The 22,939-nt window shown below is 45.1% G+C and overlaps 1 protein-coding gene across 6 annotated transcripts in view; it reads right to left on the bottom strand.

Moving 5' to 3' along the window:
* Window positions 1–22,939, bottom strand: part of TENM2 (teneurin transmembrane protein 2) — a 2,740,530-nt gene that overhangs the window by 69,897 nt on the left and 2,647,694 nt on the right. For all 6 annotated transcript variants that reach the window (XM_085617838.1, XM_085617837.1, XM_085617839.1 and 3 more), the window contains 3 exons: window positions 18,235–18,467; window positions 13,500–13,654; window positions 8,518–9,392 (listed from right to left, as the gene is read on the bottom strand). In XM_085617838.1, coding sequence (XP_085473964.1) covers window positions 8,518–9,392; window positions 13,500–13,654; window positions 18,235–18,467 — 1,263 coding nt within the window. The remainder of the gene's footprint in view (window positions 1–8,517; window positions 9,393–13,499; window positions 13,655–18,234; window positions 18,468–22,939) is intronic.

Below are 22,939 nucleotides of genomic sequence, written 5' to 3'. Positions count from 1 at the left end.
TTACCACTGTAAATCATTTAATCCTGCTGCGTCCCTCATACACCCCAAATTCCATGCACATGAAAATGCATTATATACAAAGTGCCATCGAAAATAACCTAAGTACCAATAATGAAATGTAGCTGGATGTCATAAAGATTAGATGAAGATAATTAGGCTAGAGGAGCTGTGAACAAACAGCTAAGTGGTTGAGCAGGATTCAGTCTCACTTGATGGGAAAATGTACATTTTAAGAAGTCACATCAAGCAGAGCCTAAGATTCTTTATCTGCAAGAATTTTGTGCCAAAGGTTTCAAGCACTGTGCGAAAACCAGGGACAGCAATGTGCAAACCAGGAAGGTTCTCATATTAGAAGTTGGTCAGACAGGCCAGGTACTAGTACAGTAATTGAAAAGTGATTCTCATAACGAAATAATCTACATTCAATGTCTCCTCTGCAACATTGGTTTCGTCTCTCCTGAAAAGATGGGAGCTGAGAATGTCTATTTTTAAAATCAACAGGTGCCCCTAGCTTTGCATTCCTGGACCTGCTGGCTATTCTCAAAATGAGGACTGAATTGCATGCTAGTAGACTCCTGCTCACCAAATGGTGTGTACCGGACATCTCTTCAACCTCTGCTTTGCCTGGAACATGCACCATGATTTTCAGAGTTCCTTTCAATACCTAAACAAACTCGGGGGCATATTTACAAGGGCTTTATCTCTGCTTTTTTGGCTTACAAAGCCAAAAAAGCGGAGATAAAACCAGCGCCCTATTTACAAGAGGGTGCTAACATGCATAATCGCATGTTAGCACCCTTTTTCCCAACGCCTCACTTTGCATCTCCAATGAGATGCAAAGTGGGCGTTACTGGGCGTACCCAAGATGGACTACCTTGCAAATATCGCTGATGTTTACATCGCGATATTTACAAGGCAGCCCACATGATTTTAGCACACATACGATTTTGGCGAAAACTAACGTCTGCTAAAATCCTGACTTAGCCATCCCTAACATAGGGGGTGGATTATGCTGATACGACCCTGTGGGTCGTATCAGCAAGGTAATCGCCCATTTGCAGGGAACATCACTGGAAAACCAGCGATGTTTCCTGCAAAAGGGCGATAACCTCACTATCTCTGGAATTTTTATCGCCCTGTTAATACCGCACTACCAGGGCGATAAATACCAGAGATAACCTGCGATAATATAGTTATCGCTAAGCACGGCCAGCGGCAATTATCGCTGGTCATTGGTAACATGTCCCTATTTATCTCTGAAATTCAAGGGCTTCGCTTCAGGGTCGGACTGGCCAATCAGGCAGTGCCTGTTGGGCTGGTCTGACAAGTGAGTGTGTGGGTTGTGTTGTTTTGGCTGGTTGTGGGCCTGTTTGATGACTCGGTGGGCCAGTTTTGTTGCTGCCCCTAATATTACCACAAATTCTGCCTGTAGCAAGCTTAAATTCTAGCAGCCTCTTTGCCTCACAAAGCACTTATACAGCATGTCTTTACAAATTCAAAATGGCACCAATTTGCAAATATGGGCCACTTTTTTAGATATTTGATTCGTAAATAGGGGATACTTATATTTTGGTGCATGAGCTTATTTTCTGTTCCAGTCGGACCCTGCTTTGCTTCTTTGACGTCTGAATTAAATTGAGCTTCATTTCACAATACTTCATCTCCCTCTCTGCTCTTGTTTGTTTAAAAAAAAATGTAGGAGTTTTATATAGCGCAAACTCCACCCAAAGGTATCAGAGCGCTTTACATGAGCACCAGTTGCGTTACAGATGCACACATTCAATTTATTAGACAAGGGGAGATTAAGTGATTTGACCAGAATCACAGGATGTTGAGCGTCCCTGCCGAGACTCACAGCAGTGGTGTGTGCTCTAAACAAATTGCAAGTGGTATAGGGATTCTTTGCACAAAGACTGTGAGTTCGAATGCGTTTATTAAAAATTAAATATGCATGCTTTCATTTCGGAAAAATATATTACAACTCTAAGATTAAATCGGTAAACAAGACAGTAGATAAATACTGTCATTACCTGTAACAGGTGTAACACCTAACTTGCCTGCTGTGCACCTCACGGTGCATGAAAGAAATATGGCGGCCTGGTGCTCTGGTGGTGGTGCAATCGGCTGAGTGATGATGTTGGCACCGCGCCATCAGGAAGAGAAAGACTGAGCCTACACCAATGCTGAACGTCCTGAGGCCGCACCTAAGCAGAGTGTCCCCAGCCATTTTCTGCACAGCGTCCTCCTGAGTGGCACAGCCAACAGGTTCAGGTAGACTGCCGCCACCTGTAAGATGTGGCTGCAGTGCCACCTAGTGGTCACTCGTGGCACCACACCTTGACCTTGGCTCAGGGAGATAACATGTGCATGAATGAAGAGCCTGTAGTGACCTGCGACCCCGCCTCAGGCATCCAAGACAGCTGCTGCCAAAGTATGCTGAGACAGCCCAGAGGCAAGGTTATACTGTTCTCCTCCCACCAGACTCATGTACCTGCTGCACATAAGAAGCACTCTCACCCAACAAAAGGGTGGTGAGGTACAGGCAATATAAGAAGCAACAGCACGGCAGAAGGTGAGCCCAGCGGCAGCAAAGAGCCCCAGGGAGCCCAAAGCTGCCCTTACCAGAAAATCTGCCAAGAGTCCAGTGAAAGCCAAGGCTGTGATGCCACAAGTAGCCAAGAAAAGTCCAGCCAAGGTTGTGAAACCAAAGGCAGCCAAGCCGAAAGCAGCAAAGCAAAAAATATGCAATGCCCTGCAACTACAGTAAGGCTGCCGAGACCCATGTTGACTCTGGCTCCACCTGGCAGTTGCCCACAACATTGCGCCCAGGTTCCTGAGGGAGCAAGGATGTTTGAAATACCACAGTTGAAGAAGACTGTCAACCCACGCAGGGCCCCACTCCATCAGCCACCAGCAGATAAAGGAGAACCCCCAGATCACTGGAACGCCCTCTAAGTCAGCCTGCAAACCCTCTAAAGGCATAATGAGCACTGTTCACTGTGCGTGCCCCCTAGCACCTGTCTGCCACCCCCGCACTTGAGAAGATAGCGTAACATGCCCCTGGTGGTGACTGGCCACCACTGCAAGAAAGAAGAGCGGACACACAAGGTGCCAGCAAAGGGCAGCAGCTCACCAGGCTGCACCCTGTCAAAGACAAGGCACAGAGACAATGTAAGACTATACCAGAGAGCCCCACCGAAGAGTCTAACCGCAAGGGCAGGAGCTTTTGAAACAGAAAGTACTCAAAGAGTCCAGCAATGAATGGCCATCATTGAAAATGTCACATGGAGTGATCAACCCTGTCAAGCGCACACAAACCTAGGTAGGACCAAGCGCTACGACGGCGCAGCCTCGAAGCACAAGCACTGCACCCTTGAGTGAAGGTAAAAGGTAGGTCATCCTACATCTCTGGAGTGGAGCACAAAGAAGATCCCTGAGAAAGGCACCACCGGCGGGTAGATGGTTGCCACGTCCACCACAGGAGAAGATGTGCCGTCCTATGAACAGGACAGGACCAGAGAGAGGTCCACAGTGGAAGAAGATACAGAGTCCTATGAACAAGACGAGACCAAAGAGGCATCTATGTGAAGTTAACATGCAACACCTGGCAGGAAACCACAACACAGTGAGAGAACGGGAAAAGGGTAAGAGAAGAGTGCGTATGACCAGACCTGGTCAGAAGAAGAGGCGATCGTGGCATGGCGCCACATCAATGAAGGAGAATTGAAGAGGAGAGGAAGGTGTGTGGCAGACCTGTCACACTGAATATCTCAACAACCACAGAAGCACAGGAGAAATGAAGAAATGTGACAAGACCGAGGACTCCTGCCACTACCGGAGAGTGCACCGACAGACACAAACTAGCCACTGAGGTGAAGCGACATCCCTGGTGACAGCTCTGCTGGAGAACTAAAAGTAAGCTGCCAGCAAGCGCGAACCGCATCTCTGCCCCATGCTTCCCAGTGTGATTATCCGTTTCCAGGCACCGGCTGCTCGAGACAAATGTCATCCCTGCTAGCAATCGCACATGCCAAAGAAGAAGAAGAACGGCACCAACGATGTAACAAGTTACGTGGCTACTAAGTCCCTCCAGTCATCCTCACTCCAAGCAAGTCATCGCCACCTGTCGTACAGGTTGTCAACTGGTAACAACATCATAATTGAGACGTGCATCCCCCTAAACACCTAAGGAGCATCTCACCACCAGAGTGGAGCCTTACCTCTGCGAACCATCAGGAGACCAACGAGGAGCTCCTATTGTCTGTTAGACCCCACGAGCACCTGAGTCCTGCTGACGAGAGCACACCATTGCGTCATCTGCACTTGTGGTTGTACGAGCAACTCAGCCATGGCCCTGTCGGAGGTCCTGTATTGGCCCCCGCACACCCCATATGCTTATGTGGTTCTGTGGCAACCAAGTAAAAAGGACCGCAAGTAAGTCTCCGCACTAAGGAATCCCAGCACGAGAGATGAGTCCGAAGCTGCTCCACCGACAGGTAACAGGATGCACCTGGCCTCAGAGGAAGACATCCATTCCCAACACCATCACTGTAATCCCATCCTTTGCAGGTTTAACTTTCAAAGAGCCAGGGCACTTCAAAAGAAACCTCTGGTGCAGACTCCACCAGCGGTCGTTTTGCACTCCTGAGTTTGAACTTTTAACGTCAACTCCAACACCAAGAGAGAAGGTGGGACCGAATAACATCACATAGGTGAACTGTAACCTCACAGACAAGCTGGCGAGGGATCCGGACTCCATCTCTACTATGTTTGTGTCATCTGGTTAAATTACGGATGCGTGCTGTGATGCCTAGGTGTTCCCAGCTGCACCTGTCCACTTCTCCTGTACTGTCCTACGGTCTGCCTGAAGAGAGTGGTGTTTTGTTGTTTATTCATTTAACAGGTCGGACTCGTTGATTTTTTTGATAAAGTTTGGAAGGAATGTAGAGTCCTGCTGGACACGTCACTCTATTCAGCCAATCCAGAGGGCTGGTCTCCACTAACCCCACACACATCCAGCACAGGCATCACAAGTGATGTGGCGCCTGCCAATAAAAGGGGCTAGCCGCACGTGCCCAGAGCCAGTTGCAACTATTAATTATAGGTGTCTGTGTCGCCCTTGTTACTGCATGCGGGCCTAGGGCCCAGAAGCCTACACAAGCTATGACCAAGAGAAGGATCATTCTGACAGCAGTGTTTGGACCAGACTAGAATGTTTGGCAATCATGTATATGATTGCATTTTTAAAAGGGGTAACTGAACTTAAATGCAAACCTTAAATATGTTTAGACATATTTAAACATTGTAAATTTAATAGAAATAATGTGAAAAAGTCTGGGGGGGGGCTCCAAATGATTTTATTTTACGCGGGGTTCACATAAAAAAGTTTGAAGAACACTGCCGTCCAGTGAGGAGGATGGCACCAGAGGTTGCAGGGTGGAGGATGTTGCGAGGCACAGGAATGCTTGTATTGAATTGCAGTTGCATAGATATAGTGCTTAAAGCCCTAAAAGCAGTGCCGAAGCACTCCTATGATACAGCCACCAGTACCACTGTGAATTCATAAATGTAATAAGGATAGAGTCTGACAGGGTACAAGTCCTAAAAAAAGAAGTGGGGGGACGCTGAAGTCACGACAGGAAGTGACGTCACGAAAGGTGGCTTGCACCATCAGACTCATTGCCTCCCCTCGCTCACCCCTTAGATGCGATTGCATCAGAGAAGCCAGCGCGTGAGCAGCCTTCTGAATGAGCTACGATCTCGCCCCAGAGAGGCAAAAGAGTGAATGTGTGGCTCCATTTGCTCTAGCTATCGAGCTCCCGGTAAAATAAGTGGGGGGACGCCGTCCACCCGCGTGGTACCCCGAATCGAGCGAGCCCTGGAGTCTGATCACTTTTTATATGCAGGAGAGCCATGGTCGGATGTCAAGTAATTGTGATATTAATCTGACTTTAAATGACATCGGTGACACGCGCTGGCATCATGACCTGTGGCGAACAGTTTGTACTTCCCTTGATGTCACAGTCATTGTATCGTCTGGTTTAATGATCTGCATAGCTGGCGCGCACCAGTATTATAACTAATTAGTCAATTACGAAGTGTCACCAGAAAGGAGGGGCTTCTTCCAGGGATTATATTATAATCGTCCTGCGTTGCAATTTCAGAGCAATGAACTATATATATATATATATATCGTCCAGATCGAAGCAATTCTACAAAACAACCAGCAGGTGGCCTCAGTCCCAACTGTACCTCAATAGAGGAAAGGGCCTTCCCATTCTGAAACGCAGTCTGGACATTTTAACTAAGAATACAGCTGCCTATCTTTAAATGGATTTTAAGTCAGGGTCAGTGCCACCACACTGCTCTGTCGATGTGAAATAAAGGACGGGGAATACCACATTAATTGGCAGAAACAAGCAATTGTTGGCAGCGGTGCTGAGACTTCTCCAGCGCTGGCCTTTGCTCTGAGAGGGCGCTGAGCGAAACCAAATTTGGCGCCCCTCCCATTCGCTCTCTTTAAATGTGCGTTAAAAACAAATGGGACGGATGGGGGAATGCGAGGGAGTGGTAGAAAGAAGAGCCATGAAAAGGAAAGCAGCCAAAATGCAGACAGCGCCAATGGTCTCAAGAAGCAGTGGTGCATATTTATGAGAGCTTTGCATCATGCTTGCACCACACAACATGGTACATGCGTGATGCAAACCTCTAAGTCAGATTTAAAAGCCACACAAAGCCACTTTGCGTGGCTTTAAAAATCTGTAGTAAGGTAATGCAGCGCAAATCACTGCGTTGCCTTACTCTATGCAAGGGAGGCGTTCCATGGGAGTTGGGGTGTGCGTTCCCACACAAATCCCATGGTTTTTGACATATTCTCAGATTTAAAAGACCTTGTAAACCTGGGATTGCGCCAAAACAGATATGCCTCCCCAGAAGTGTAACGTGGAGAAATATCTTTATTTCGACTCAGTTTTTTTCCATACAGAGAGGAAAAAATCTCTTAGGATTGTTTTTATGCAGAAAAGTGTCCCTTCCAGCACAAAAACAATCCTGCCTACAACACAGGCACCCTTGCACCATACCTGCGATAGCGTTAGGCTGCCAAAATGGAGCCAGCTGAGGGAGAAGGGAACGGAATGTGTCGTATTGCACATTCCCGCCCTTTCCCTCTGACGCAGAGCTGCGCAGCAAGGAGAGACTTATTTCATAAATATGGCCCATTATCAGGCAATGCAAATTGTGCTTCTCCACTTTAAAGGACTGCGCCCTGGTGTGGGCCCAGCTCGCACATGTAAAAGGCAAATCCTGGGTTTCGCAACACACTTTTTTCTTCATTTTTGCACCCCCCTTCCAATCATTGCCATTATCGTAGCCTCCTTGTTTGACTACACTTAGTTTCCATGCTGTTTCTGCATTCCATATTCTTAGCCCCAATTTGCAAAGATCTTTCCTTGAGTAACACCTGCCTTAGGTCTGACTGTACTTACCTTGCTCGCACAGATTTCCAAACCCTTTTCTACAGCTATTTGTGACCTACTCCAGGATTAGGTGTGACTCACTCTTATGTTTCCAGGAGAAAGACACAGTTCATTTATTGCTCCTGCCAGATGTAACCTGTGGCCAGTATTGCACTAAGTGAAACTGTCATGCTAACATCCTGAAACGCCTCAAAGCAATGCACCCTGGAGCCACGCATTTCCTGTTTGACCCCCTTCAGTGATTGCAGGCTGACCAAACCCCGCCCTCCACTTTTCAATTATGCAAATCACTATGCATTGTTCAGTTTTAGTTTGGTCATTATGTTAGAAAGGATTCTTAAATTATTCATAGTGTTCATTAAATATCTGTATAACTCTTTGTAGAAGCCTACTGAAAAAACCCTCTAAGATGCCTGCATGTAATTTGAGAATTATGAATTGCTTTTAACATAGCGCTTGCTACCACCGTTTTGCTGTTGCTAAGTGCTGCAATAATTGCCCAATTTAACAAGGCACTATTAATCATCTTCAAAGGATGAAAGTCTAAGATGGCACTCCGGGTACCTGGACTCACATCTTGCTCCCAGACAATAGCAACACCCCCTCAGCTCACAGATCTCCACTGCCAGCTCTCTGATGCAAGTAATGGAAAGAATGACCACCCTTAGGGGTTTGGGTAATTATACATGATCCTAATGGCGATGCATGCAAATATACAAGCAGCAAGAAAATGTGAGGGAGCAGGCAGAAAAGCCTAAAATGATTCTACTGATGAGGAAAGAAGGCATACAATAAATTAAATCGGGTAAAATAGTTAAGTTGACATTTGAGGGCTCCACTTTCTGTGCCTATTCATGTCACTGGGGAGTGATAGAGGCCTAAGAACAACCGGGCTGGTGTCAGTTTATCTCAATTAAATGGAGTGAAGGAATTATTAGTAAATCTGATGATAAATGCACTGCAACCACGTGTGTAATATTCCAGGAATCAAATTAGAAACACACAGCAAAGTCAAAACACATAAAAATGTATATCTTACTCATAAAATGTTGTCCAGCCTGTTTCATCACTTTTTGTAGTTAAAAGGCCGCTAGTCCCATCATAAGCCATCAAAGCCAGATCCAAATTCTGGGTGGAGACCGCCTTCAGACCACCATTGCTGCCCACTGCCAGAGTCACAATCTGGTTATCGGGCATGAGTAAGTGACGTGGGGTGCCGTTGGCGTCCCTGCGTACTTTTAAGGAGTTGCCACTGTTGTCCACCATCTCGATGATATCATTGTCGGCGCTGTAGGTGAAATTATACAAGTATTCCCCGGTTACAAGGCTTAGGGTATACTGGTGAACTCCATTCAGATTGAAGACATACAACTCTTGCTCCCCAGGAGATGCCACCTCATATTGGTTAAAAGCATTGAGGAGGGGCCTGTTTTCCATGACGGCTCGGATACGAATATTGCCCAGGTCGGCAATGTAGACTGTTCCATCTGGAGCTACAGCTAGAGATGATGGAGCATTCAATAAGGCATCGGTCGCATATCCATCATCCCCGGCATAGCAGTTACAGTTGACGTCATCCTTGCAGTTGCAGTCTGAGGCTGCCCCGGCGAGAAGCGAGATCTCCCCATTAGTTGTGACTTGGCGCAGCCGGTTGATTTTCTTCTCATTTGTTTCCGCAATGTAAAGGATGCCTGTGTGTGAGATGGTGATGGCGCTCGCGGACTCCAGAGCAGAGTGAATGGCTAACTTACTAAGGGAATAGTCTATGCCCGGGACCTGGCAGTGCATGGGGCGCCCAGCAATGATGCTCACTTGATGGTTTTCTGTTATGCGTAGTATGACATTGTTCTCTAAAACGTAAAGTGCGTTGTCCATGGGGTTTACCGCCAGATCGGTCGGCCATTCCATTCGAACCTGCAAAACATAGGACATATTGTTACAGAAATCTGTTTTATGCGTATGTCAGTAACTTTACCTACAAAGCAACAGATTAACCTGTAACATAGCTGTAAACTATAGTTTAGTATCACAGTACTCTCTCATACCAACACAAACTGATTTTAATTGCGCAAAGGTATATTCAGTCATCATAGGATGGTGAATCTGATGGTTGCAACCGATGGAAAACATTATTGTACGTTTATAAAAATGAGAGCAGGGGACCCATCATTAGTAACACACCTCTTTATACGGGATGATGCAGAATATTAACTGCTACATCTTAGAATTTTAAGAAATGTCTGAAATTTCTAGTAAGGGAAGAAAATGTATCTAGGTTGAGTACATCAAGTAGAAATTCTAAGAAAGTGTAGACATCTCTCCTGATACAATTTGAGACTAAATTGCCTTTTACTCTGACAGGCAGCCATCCCACAGCAGAGGTGGGTGAGCCACAGAAATCTCGAGCTAGATGCCTTGCTCTGGTTCAGCTTGTGGTCCTCTCTGACCCTGTAGCTTCCACATGGCTTCTGCCGGCCACCTCGTGAGGCAAGAATTAAAGAAAAAGTAGTGAAACAGAGGCTGAAAGCACAGGGCGAATCCAGAAAACCTAGGCCCAATCCCGGCTTCTCTGCTTGACCAAACTGTGTGACTCTAGGGCCTAGGCAAATATTTTATTATACTGAGACTCCTTTTTAGGTCTCGCCTGAGCCAGCGCTTTAGTGCTACTCTGGCGAGAGTTTTAGTAAGCGGGTTTTGGAAGTGCAAACTAGTGGCTTTTTTCAGGCCTCCAGCTACAGTGCATGTGCGCCGGGCACGTGCACCATTTGTCAGCCTGCGTGATCACTTTTGCGGCCGCTTTGATGTTCTCAGTGAGCCGCGCGGCCACTGAGAACATCAAAGCGGCCGTGAAAGTGCACACCATTTGCCAGCCTGCGTGCTTCTCTCTGCCTTATTGCGCGCAACGTGCCCTACCCCTCCCTTATCCCACTTCCTGCTTGTTTACATAAATATCCTGCAGCGTTTTTAAATAAACTTCCATTTAAAGCTATTGCAGCAGTTGTAAATAAAGTTTCTGTCACTTGCCTCTCCCCCTACTTTCATTCCTCTCTCTTCGTCACCACTTACTTTCTTTCCCCTTTCATTCTTCCTGTTCACTCATCACCTCCCTCCTCTCTGAATCTTTTTCTCTCTCAGGCCCCCTTTCTCTACCCCCATATTTCCTTTCTTGGTCTCTCTCACAGGTCTATCCCCCCACACTCATATCTCAACTGCTCCTTCTCTTTCCTTTCCTTATGTTTCCTTCTCTCACTCTTCGCCAGTGCTCCGGTTGCGCCACTCTCCATTCGCTCTTCCTTACACAACTATTTCCTGGCCTCACCTCTGTGGCCCCCCCTCAATACCCACAGCCCCCCGTCCTCAACACCAGCTGTGCCTCGAGGACACGCACGATTGGAAGCCCCGCTGACAGTGACGCAAGTCTCTGCTGCAGTTCTCGCCTGACACCTCGTATTACGGAATTTATCCAATGTTTCATTATTTCCGTACTCTTAGTGATGAGATGCAGTTGACCCTCAATGCACCGTCATATTTAAATGGTGTTTTGGACGGTTGGTGAACCCTGATTCACGAGCGGGTGTTCTCGGCGTGTATTTATTCCAATGGTTTGCTGCGCTGGAGACCATATGCGTGTGTGTTCCTCAGCATAGGTTTTACTCGTTATGTTCGTTTGAAAAATATGGAAGAAAACTGTAGCCCGTGGCATGTCGCATTGCTGAATATGTCTCGACATAGGGCCGCCCACCCCTTATAACGTGTAAATGCGGAGGTCCCTCCACCCTATTTACTAGCCGCCGGAAGTTGTCGTGGAAATATATTTAATTTCCATGCACACAGGGCTTTAAGTGGGATGAAAAAACTGTGGGGGGGCTCTCAAAGGGGCGTGGCCAGTGTAATTCAGAGCGTTGCTTAAACACTTAATCTAAAAATCTGTGTTGAGCATAGTGTGCCGCCCGACTTGTATTTTGCTGTTTCTGTCATTGTATCTAGATATACGATACAACAAGCAACATCATATCTACAAGAAGTCAGGACTATTGGCTTTGTCAATGGTTGTTAGTTGCATAAGATAAATAAGCAGCAACCATGGAACTATGGCTTGTATATATTATTGAAAATACTTCCACAAACTACCCCCCCCCCCCCACCCCCTTCTGTCGTGTGTGGCAGCCAGGCTGAGACAGCTTCCCGGGCACACACACAGCTGCACCCGAGTTCTTCACAGGTCTTTAAAAGACAATTTAGGTGTTATAGAGAGGCTTCCTTGTTTTTCACCCCTTCTTAGAGCCCCTGCAGCTCCAGTCTCCATATTGCTGGAAGAGTCAGCCCCCCACCCCCCCGAAATTTTTAGTAGCCCTACCCCGCCCCCGAAATTTGGCTTTAGTTGTGCCTCTGCCTGGTATGATGTCATGCCTTTTTGACTTCTGCACTAGTGAGAAGTGAGCAGTGTGAGCAGTGCACATCAATGTGCCTGCTGTCACTGCAGTCCCCCTGTGCCAGGGCACAAAACAGAGCCCGATAGAGACCCGTTTCGAGGCCTCCTTAAAACAAGCATTGGCATAGCTAAAAGGTGTCGGCTTTGGGACCTTATGAGTGTTTAGACAAGCAACACTTGATGTTGTTGCACCAAGGATATTGTGCTGGTTAACTAAACACTTATAAGGTCCCAAAGGCGAGACCTATTGGCTATGCCAATGCTTGTTCTTTTTGATCCCACATGAGAGCGCCTTCAGATACACAGGTAACATTTTGTGTTTGATTTAATAGACTATAATCAGAGCCACTGAAATTATGTAGCATGAAGGACCAAATTATGTGGTAGGTATTCCTAAATTATGCAGCAAGAAAAGGCAAATTATGTGACATAATGCTACGTTATTTTATCATTTTTACACATGCTAACATTGTCTGGGCAAAGGTTACACATTATTCGTACTCATTTAAGACCTCACTGCAGCAATACACATCAGAAAGGTGACCAGTCATCTTTTTGAAGGGCCTTCCACTGTGGGGCAACGTGTGTCACCGCTTTTCTAGTAACTTTTGATCCGTTTGAGCAAGAAATAATTAATTTTTGTTAAAATCTGAAGATTATGCAGCAGGCAGTTGATTAGGTGACAGAAATGGCATGTCCATACTTATGCAGAAAATACAGACTATAATGTTGCTCCATATATAATGAAAACCTAGGCCACTTATAGGGAACACATGCCAACTGAAAAGCCTCTTACTTTACTTTAGTTATTGTTGTCAGCGTGGGGATGGCATCAATGTTTTTAGATTCATATTTTAAAAGTATCACGTTTAATAACTACCTCTCAATGCATTGGTATAATGCAATGCACTAAGATGAAACACCTCCGAATGTTAAAGAAATACACTTTTTTTGAATTTTGAAGGGACCTCATCACATCTTTGCACAAAGGTTGTTGCATGATTTACATGCCAAATATATTTATGGCTCAGCTTGTGCACAGCCTCTTAGAACCAAGCCAAACCAGTGGCTCAGCCCCATCGTGGGCCTCCGTGTTCATTTGTTGGCTCGCCCTCCGTTACCCCACAGTGCAAGCAGATTTTCTGTGCCCCAAAGTTGATTTAGCAGAGTTTAGCATGGTTAGTGTGAAGCAAAGACTGGCCATCTGCCCTCCACATGACTTATAAGTGAATGCATTATACTGCACTGCTCATATTTACTACAGTTCAATTATACATTGGGCAGCACAGCAGCATACCAGGCTCTTCCCTCTCTTGGCAGGTAAGTATTCTGGCATCCCTCAGAATAGATTAGACCCAATATCCTAATCCTAAATAAGACCTGTATTGGACCAACATTCTTAGAACTCACTTCATTGCTGTTCATCTCTCTCTCTACAGGCAAAGTTTTTCTTTGTTGTTGTAAGTGTGAGATGTAGTAATGAGGATTCAAGTGTTTTCAGCCCTATGTAATTCCCACTAATTTATTCATCGATGAAAAGCCAGACTGGGATTAAATACAGCAGGGCGAGCGAAGGAGAACCATAATACCTGGGTAATATCCATGCTTGAGTCGCAGCTTAGCGGCCGACCTGCCGCTAGGTCGTTCGATCCCAGCAACGTGGAGATGATTCCATTTTGATCAACCTTTCGTATCATGGTGGCATCCACAAAATAAATAAGTCCGTTTTTGTCTACTGCAATACCTGTGTGAGACAAATAAGAATTAAGATACATTTGTATGCAGCTGTCGTAAAATAATTGTGCAGTGAGTGAGAGGGGTTCAATGAATGTTGCATTTCTTACTGCATTTTTTTATATGATAGGCGCCCACGAGTGCATTTTTTCCTCCATTTCACCTGACAATTCATAGTTGTCTCATATGAATAGTATTGATAACGACAAAACAAGCAATAATATGCATTGCTTGTTTTCATATCACATTTCATACCCACTTCTGTAGTTTCTATTGGTGAGTAAATAATAGGTGCTTCTATCCCAATTAGTGGCGCCTAATTTACCAACCTCGGAAAAATGAAAGAATGAATTGAGCTGTAGGGATTCAAACTCATGACTTGAAGATCACAGCCAATGACAGTAGCAAGCGCTTAACTCACTGAGCTATATTGCCAGCACTCTTCTGCATGGGCATCATCCCAAAGGATCATGAGAAGCCATCCCCGTGTGTGGCTGCCCACGATATGGTACCTGCTCGCTCTCACAATCTTGCCTACTGCCTTATGTTGCTGGGTCTCCTCTTTGGCTAGGTGATGCAGTGGGTTATTTGAGCAGTGGATGTGAAGCCCATAGACTGTTTTAATGTGTTCATGGGCTTGGAATGGGGTGGGGATATCACAAAACTGATTCTCCATTCCAGAGTTCAGTCTCTCCTTAGTGCACAAGCATGCAGTTCAGCGGTAACTGCGCATGCATGCCGGGTGTATTCGTCTATGGCTTAGAGCTTATCGACAAGCAGCCCGGTGTGGTTTTCTGACTCAGGAGCTGAGCTGACGCATCATGATTGTTAGTGGACTCAGATTCAAGTCATTAAAGTGCAGGATTCCCTCCATGATTAGCAAGATGGGAAGATATGTTCATGCCACAGCACCTTGATGGACCAGCAGCTCTCCCCCCTTCCCAGTGCCTTGAGACCCTTACGGGTGAGTAGTCTCGCTTTACAAGGCATTGATTGATTGATGCCACAAACAAAACATCCTGAGGTATTCATTGTCTACCACAAAGCATCTACGGGGTGCCCCGTTTTGTCTTTCAAGCCTTTCTCAAGCCACCCTGTAGACACAGCTTTTGTGTAAAGTGACATTTTTCACAGCAGAAAGAACTGTGGCTTAATGTCTCCAAGGTGGAGCACCCACTACTTAGGCACAATAAAGTGTGAGATCTCCCCGACGAAGCAATCAAGGACAGACGAAGAACAGGCCAAGCCTAGAAACGTCTCCCTAAAAAACAGAAACTGCTAATCCACCCCTCACGCCTGATCTCCACCAAATGGCAGAGCTCAGGACTAATCTGCATCTTCTTGATAAATGAAAGGCTCCATGGAATTTCTAAAGGTAACCAGTCTCTTCCACCTCACCTCGCCTCAGTGACTGTGTCTCCTCCCTCCTTAAAACTTCAGATTGTCACCTTACCTTTTTTCTTGATATGACTCTCTCCTCGCTTTTCATCCTCTGCATGCTTCCTCTACGATTACAGCCTACTCTAAGTCATGTGCATGTTTGACTTAATGTCTAATGTGGTATCTCAGCAAATTACCAACATTTCATCTTCAAGATCACAACCTGTCCTTCTTTAAAAGCCTTGCCTTGTCCTGCAATCTAGAGATTCCTAATGTCCTCCAGGCAATCTACTAATCCCGACAAACCATCAGCATGATCTCACATACCACCAATAATAAATACAGCTAACTCTGCTTATGTAATCCACCCGAAAGATATTGGAGTAAATGCATGGACAGGTCTCCTTGAGGGCACAAGACTAATCCCAATAAACAATAATCACCACTGAATTAACCACTAACCTTTGGAGCAAAGTGCTGCCTGTCATAAAGCGTTTCAACACCTCATCAAGGTGCTATGCAAATGCAATTACAATTATGTTGTTTCATTATTCATTTTATTACAGTACATGACAGACCACATTTTATCAGACAACATATTATGAGTTAAACTGAGAATGCAACTGATCTGCACTTATTGTTTTCGCAAATTAAGCACTGGTACAAGGCCTGCTTCTCCTGGATTTTAGTGTTAGTTGCGGGTGGACAATGGTGATTTCCAATTACACTTCCCTACACATCCCAGACTTAGGAGCCTGAGCTTTAAGCACCTGAATACTTTGTCCATCTTAGATTTGTCCTCCCACATTGCATTTTGGGCTTGTTTACAGTAAAGCAAACAGGAATGACTGAAAAAGTAGCTCAGCTAGGGCATGTTAGCATTTACTCCATGTGTCAGAAGGGCTAGGAGTGTCTTAGGTGTTCCCACACCTGCAGGCTCATGAAAATTACAAATCTGGACCCTCGCCCAGCCTTCCTCAGAACACTTTGTGGACTTCTTTAAGAAGAGAAGAAGGACTGTACTTGCTGCCTGCGGTCTACGAGGATACATAACGGCCTGGACCTACTCCTAGCTTTACCCAGAACATAGAAGCTGACTCCAAGGGTCAGTTAGATGACCTCCTGTGTTCTACAGGTACCCAACAAGCTGCAAGAGACCTTTTTCCCTAAAGTATCCAGCTGACCAGTAACAACCGGTCCTGCAGTAGACCCTGCTTATGGCCTCCAGTCGACCATCTGCATGTCTCTAAGGGCCTCTCCTGAAGTCCAGGTGGTCCCTAAAGCCGTACAATACAGCTCCCCTAAATTCAGTGCCTCCCCCTCTCCGAACAACAATGGTGCAGTAAACTGTCTGGACCATCATCAATGTTAGTCCTAAAAGCACCTGCCATCACTTATGGTTTTTGCAAAATGTCTCACAAATGAGCTTCCCATACAAGATTACCCTGAGAATTAAATGTAGTAATGAACTTTCTGAACGATTGCAACAAAACCACGTTTGGCTCACCCACTCCTTGTACAAAGATGCCCAGGCGTATTCACCACTACCTTGAAGACCTTGATGGTAAAGAACATCACTGAAATCACTCCACATTGTCTCCAAAGCAAAGCTCAACCTCAGTCTTAGCTCTATCAGCAAATATCCAAGCCTAATCAGTCAGCTGTATGTTTAAAGTTTCCTGTTCATTGCCAGTTCATTATTCTCCTATCAATGTTCATGCCAATTCGTGGAAACTCATTCTCCTTTTAAGCTCTCTTTCCATCCACCACAAGCTTGAAGATACTGTCATATGACTTTTACGTGGTCTAGAACACGACTGTTGCCATTGTACATTGGGCTCATCGTCATCTAAGTACAAGATCCTTGAGGGGAACCACAGTGGCCTTTGAAGAGTGATCAGTTTACTTCACCACCTCTAACCTGTCGCTTATCCATGTTGTAAAGCGCCCTGAATCATCTACGAAGCAACATGTATTTGACAGACAGGCACATAATAAGTAAATAAAACATAAGTATGCCAGATACGTGGGTGTGTGGAAATGGGCATCCCGTAATTAAGATGGCAGGGTGTTCTGCTTACCCTGAGAGTGTGACGAGCACCTATGCATGTACTTTCCATGGGAAGAAACCACTATCGGCTGGGCGCGAACATGTCTTATTGCATGTGGGGTTCTGGTACAGTGAGCGATGTGAGCACCATATGTTGTCTCTTCAGCTCTTCTTGATGTATGTTACGCACACAACAAGTATAATTTGTGCTTCACTGTACACTCATCTGTGTTGACAACCTGTGTTTGTTAATTGCTTTTGCATATTTATGAATCTACAAGAGTAGACGCCCAGATTCATTGTTGTCAGTGTTTATCCTCTAAATTATCAATCACTCCCTCACACATTTACGTGCTCAGCTCTATTAAAATGTGTTGTTTTTTAGTTGCTTTTGCAACATTGAAAAAAGAGTAGGACTTTTGTGGGTGTGGCCTAGGTTTATGTACAACAAAATGACCCTTCAGATGATCTTTCCCTCAAGGATCTGATATGAGGAAAAAGTTAAACTGCACTTCATTAGAATGACTGACATCTGAACAGGCGCTCACCCAGTATTTCAGATGTTTGAGCTTTCTGTGCCATAATCTGCATATCCCAGTATTTACTTGCTCTTTTTCACCAAATAAATGTGTCAGATGTGACCTGCGGAAATTTAAAGAGGAGACTCCGTAGATATTGCTTTTATCGAACCCTAATTACTTCAGATGGGGATTGGAATATAATGAAGGGATGGTGATCGAAGCCTAAGGGGAGAGGATGTGGTCCGTCGGCTTAAACTGCTGACTTTGGTGCTGGAAACAAGAGTTCGAGCCTCGAGGTGGCGTCCACATCCTGTGATTCTGGGCAAATCACTTAATCTCCCCGTGCCTGAATGTGTAATGTAAATACGGTGCTCTTGTAAAGCGCTCCAATACCTTCGGGTCGAGTTCGCACTATATAAATATGCAAAAAAATAAATAAATAAGGGATGAATGACAGAATGATGTATGCATTGGGATCTGGGCCACCAGTCAGCTTGTACATTTCTTGCATGATGTTTTGTGTATTTCTGCTAATGCAAAACGTGAGAGAGAGCATTTACCTTATACCCTGGTGGAACATGACTGTCTATTTCATATTCAATGGTATCACTGTCTTTGAATTAAAAGCTGCAGTCTCACCTCTGGGATTCGTCAGGATTGCATCTACTGCCTTTCCGCCATTGCCACACCTGGCTTCATCGTAGGGCATGCACTGGTCGCCATTTCCTGCGATCACTTCCGAGTTGCTGGCGAGATCTTTGGCGCCCATCTGAGATTTGATGCGGTAAATACGCCTGCTGTTGGTATCGGAAAGAAACAGTGACCCGGACACTGGGTCCACAGCCAGATAGTACTTGTGGGCTATGTTGTTGCTGTAGGGAGAAAAGAAAAAAACATAGATTAAATGTAGGTGTCTTGATTTAAGGATGCATATGTTCAAATGATTCAAAAGATTTTCCTGTGAGAGGGTGTAAGTTACTAATGACTTAATCGTGAATTTTCACGAGCACTTACTCATGGAAAAAAGTTTGGGATATACATTACTTGCTTAAATAGCACATTTATCTATTTTTGACAAAAGTATATGCAAAACTGCACGTTTCGACATACGTAGCTTTATGTGTAAGGTGATAGACACATTACATTACATTACATTACATTACATAACTGCACGCATATAAGTCGATTATTAGCCACAGGATATCTGCTGGAAGTTCAGTAAGTTTCACTGCACGCAATGCGGAAAAACTCCATAAATACTGCAGCGGCGGCTCCTCCGCTAAGGCGGAGGAGCGTTGCCTCACTGCGCAAAAAGGAAAAATCAAATTATAATGACATAAAATGACAGTGATGTATCGGTATTGTCATTTTATTTTTCCTATTGCGTGCAGCCTGTGTGCAGTGTGGGGCAGGGCAGGGCTGGCCAGGGAAGGAGTGGTGTGCACTCCCAAAGTGCGCATGAACTGTTTGGCCCGCCCTCTTGGGCCGACCAAACAGTTCATGCGCACTTTGCATGCTTCTACCAGGCTGCATTACACAGCCTGGTCAGGAACATGTACAAGATCCCTGTTCACGTCTGAGCGCCGATCCACGGTTCTCAGACTAATCACAACACTGAATTGCAGGGTTGTGATTGGCTCAGGGGAGCCTCTGTGCCGGGTGCTTCCTGCTGCCGGCCGGACTGCAGAGGAAGAATTGTCATTTGTGGTCTGTTAGACCTAGCATCTTTTGGTGTGGTTCTCCTTGTCTTTTTGCATCTGACTTCCTGTTTCTGACTGTGTGCTGAACTTTGCTTTTGCTGGTTTTAGGACTCTGGGCACTTTACTACTGCTAATCAGTGCTAAAGTGCATGTGCTCTGTGCCTAAAATGTAATGGCATTTGGTTTCTCCATGATTGGCATATTTTATTTACTGATATGTCCCAAGCCGGTCTGAGAGAGAATTCGAGAGATTTCAACACAGTTATTTAGCTATTTCTGATTGGTTGGGAATGGATTTAATGACAGTCGTGGTTATTTTTATTATACTTTTGGGAAGGCTTCCTGGTACCACTAAGGGGCTTTTATTTGTTTTTGTGGCTACTCCATGGTACTTTTTAGAGAAATTTTATGATGCTCTCCTAGAACATTTAATTGTATTTTACGGAATAGTGGAAGAGGTGTGGAGCAGCGGCCAGGGTGCCTGACTCCGGACCACAGGATTCACGGTTCAATCCCCGGCGGCAGGTTAGCTCAGCACCATGTGACTCTGGAAAATAGCTCGCTTAATCTTCCTGACAGCCCCCAGCGCTGGGACACCTCTCCGGAGGTAGCTGTGCGCTTTAAAAATGCTGGTATTTCATTTCAATAATATCACGGGCATATCATGGATAAGGTGAGTTTTTTATGAAGAAATATGTGTATTAGGACCCCACTTCCTAAGGTGTTATTAATTAACCTGTGTGCCATGATGCCAAAAAAATGCTAAATTATTTGGCATGCTGAGCAAAGAATGGTTTTAGGTTAATTTATTTAATATCAAAGCTGTATTTGTCAAGTTTCTCACATAGCAAAGAACCTTTTACTCCTGAACTGGAAATCACTGGGAGCGCATTTGAACAGATTACCTTCGTTTATCCTGCTTACCAAACTGGGAAGAGCGGCTGGCTTGTTCATACCTGTAGCTCATTTTAAAGTAATAGATCCTCCAGTTTTAGACACCTGTTTCAACTTCCTGGTCAGAGAGGTAGCACAGTTTATGTTTTTTTGCTGAACTTGTGACAATAACAGATAAATGCCAACACAGTACCCAGTGACTACTCTAAATCACATATTTCGACATAATTGCAGGTGAAAGCAAATATTTTGAAAATAACAGTAGTGTGAAAATAAAAAGCAAGAAATGGAAATAGGTGTGAAAAAAATAGCAGGAAGGAAAAATAAAAAACAAAAATAAAGATAACAATTGAAAATAGAAGAAGATAATGGTAGCAAATAGAAAGGACCTGGAATACAGGGAAAGAATAGGAGTCAAGCTGAGTGGAGGGCGTAGCAGAGGATTACAAGGGCCCCTCCCGCTTGAAGAAAACATGAGAATTAATAAAGGAATGATGGAAATAGCCAACTAACAAAAGAAAGGAGAAGGGACACAAGGACAAGAGAAGAAAAACGGGGGGTTAGGGTGACCAAAAAAGTCAAATGAAAATATACAGTTCTAATTATTTAAACAAAAGACTTTAACTGGTTGAGTGCTCATGACGAGCTCAGCTCCTCATGAGTCACAGTGGAGCTGTGCTCATGACGAGCTGAGCTCGTCATAACGGCCGCGGCCCGCCCACGCGCGAATAATTCCCTGCCTGTGCGAGAGAATTAATGAGTGGGCGGGATCGTGATGAGCTCAGCTCGTCATGAGCACAGCTCCACTGTGAATCATGACGAGCTGAGCTCGTCACGAGCACAGCGGCGCCGCGGCCCACTCCCCCCCGCGGGGAAGGGGTTAAGCTAATGCCCATTTCAATACAAATAGCTATTTGACCTCTTTGTATTCAAACTAGTTATTTGTGCATCACAAAGAAAGTGTCAATGCAGACATATGTGAATATTGAAAGGTTGTTCCATGTAGCTAGTCACAATATATTTATTGTTAAGAGTACCCCTAAGGCAGGCTTCCTCAATGAGTAGCTTGTGAGCTACTGGTCGCTCTTCAGCTACCTGTGAATAGTTCTTCTGTGCCCAGCACTTACTACTAAATTAGAAGCTTTGACTTGGTTGAATTATTATATGTGCACCAACATTAAAAAGTGAGTATTGGATACGAAAATGTGTGTAGTTCCAGAATTCATAAGCTGATGTTTGAAGAAAAATGGCTAATGGTCCAAAATATATTTAACGTAGGTAGTTGAGTACTAATTCATGTGGTATTTGGGAACACTTAGTACTAACATTGCTACCTGGGTGCAGGGGCATTGCAGCTATGGCTGGTATGTGTTATCAATGTAGAGACATTTCACTTTGACAAAGCCTTTTTTTCATTATTGCTGACCCCCGTGCCTGATGCGGTGAGGTGATCACTGCTAGTAATATTGCATATAGCGGCCTCTAATGTAACATTGTCATTTGTGGTCTGTTAGACCTAGCATCTTTTGGTGTGGTTCCCCTTGTCTTTTTGCATCTGACTTCCTGTTTCTGACTGTGTGCTGAAATTTGCTTTTGCTGGTTTTAGGACTCTGGGCACTTTACTACTGCTAATCAGTGCTAAAGTGCATGTGCTCTGTGCCTAAAATGTAATGGCATTTGGTTTCTCCATGATTGGCATATTTGATTTACTGATATGTCCCTAGTACAGTGTACTACATGTGCCCAGGGGATGTAAATCAAATGCCTCTGGTAGGCCTGCAACACTGATTTTGCCACCCACATTAGTAGCCCTTTAAACCTGTCTCAGGCCTGCCACTGCAGAGCCAGTGTGTGCAGTTGTAAACTGCCATGTCATCCTGGAAATTTCACCTACTTGTCAGGCCCAAACCTTCCCTTTTATGATGTGTAAGGCATACCCGAGGTAGGCTCTAGGTAGCCTCAAGGGCAGGGTGCAATGCAGCTAAAAGGTAGGACACGTACCTTTGAGTTTTACATGCCCTGGTAGTGAAAAACTGCTACATTTGTTTTTCTGTACAGCCACGCCTAACTCTCCTGTTGGTTAGCATTGGATCTGCCTTGTAACACTTTACAAGTGTATCTTCCAATTATGAGCAGATAGAAAATTGGAGTTTCGTGTCTCTGGATTCCAAATTCAAAATACATCTTTTAGTGAAGTTGTTTTTCAAATTGCACGTCTGAAAATGCCTTTTTTTTAAAGTTGGCTTTTTCTTACCTAACCATTCAGTGCCTCTGCCTGTCCCTAGAATACACATCTGGGTCAGAGAGACAGCTAGTCTTTGTGCCTCCTCTCTAGACAGTCACACACAGGGAGCAGAGGTGTGCCCTGCGTATCCTGATGTCCCATCATCAGGCTGATGGGTCTTCCTGAGCTAGAGTGGTGGGAGGAGTTGGCACTTGCACCTGAGTGGGGTTGTGCCTGTCCACACACAAATAACTGCATACCCCCCTGTAGTGTGTCTAAAGCCTGGGCCAGGAAGGGAAGGGTCCTGTCACTACAAAGACCTTTCTTTGACGTCTCCCTACATCAAAGGCAAAAATGAGTACTGTACCTCTCGCACCATATACTCAGAACACTTCTGAACTGAGGACAATCTGACAGGAAGAAGAGCTGCTGTGCTGCCAGGAGGGACTGCCACTTAGCTGATGGCTTTGCTGTGTTAATTTACTGCCTGCTGCTTCTTGCCTGGGAGTGAGAGGACTGGACTTTA

The sequence above is a fragment of the Triturus cristatus genome, chromosome 7 (genome assembly GCF_964204655.1).
Source record: "Triturus cristatus chromosome 7, aTriCri1.1, whole genome shotgun sequence".
Lineage (NCBI taxonomy): Eukaryota > Metazoa > Chordata > Amphibia > Caudata > Salamandridae > Triturus > Triturus cristatus.
The sequence above is the reverse complement of the archived record's forward strand: the minus strand, read 5'-3'. Positions and strand labels throughout refer to the sequence as shown.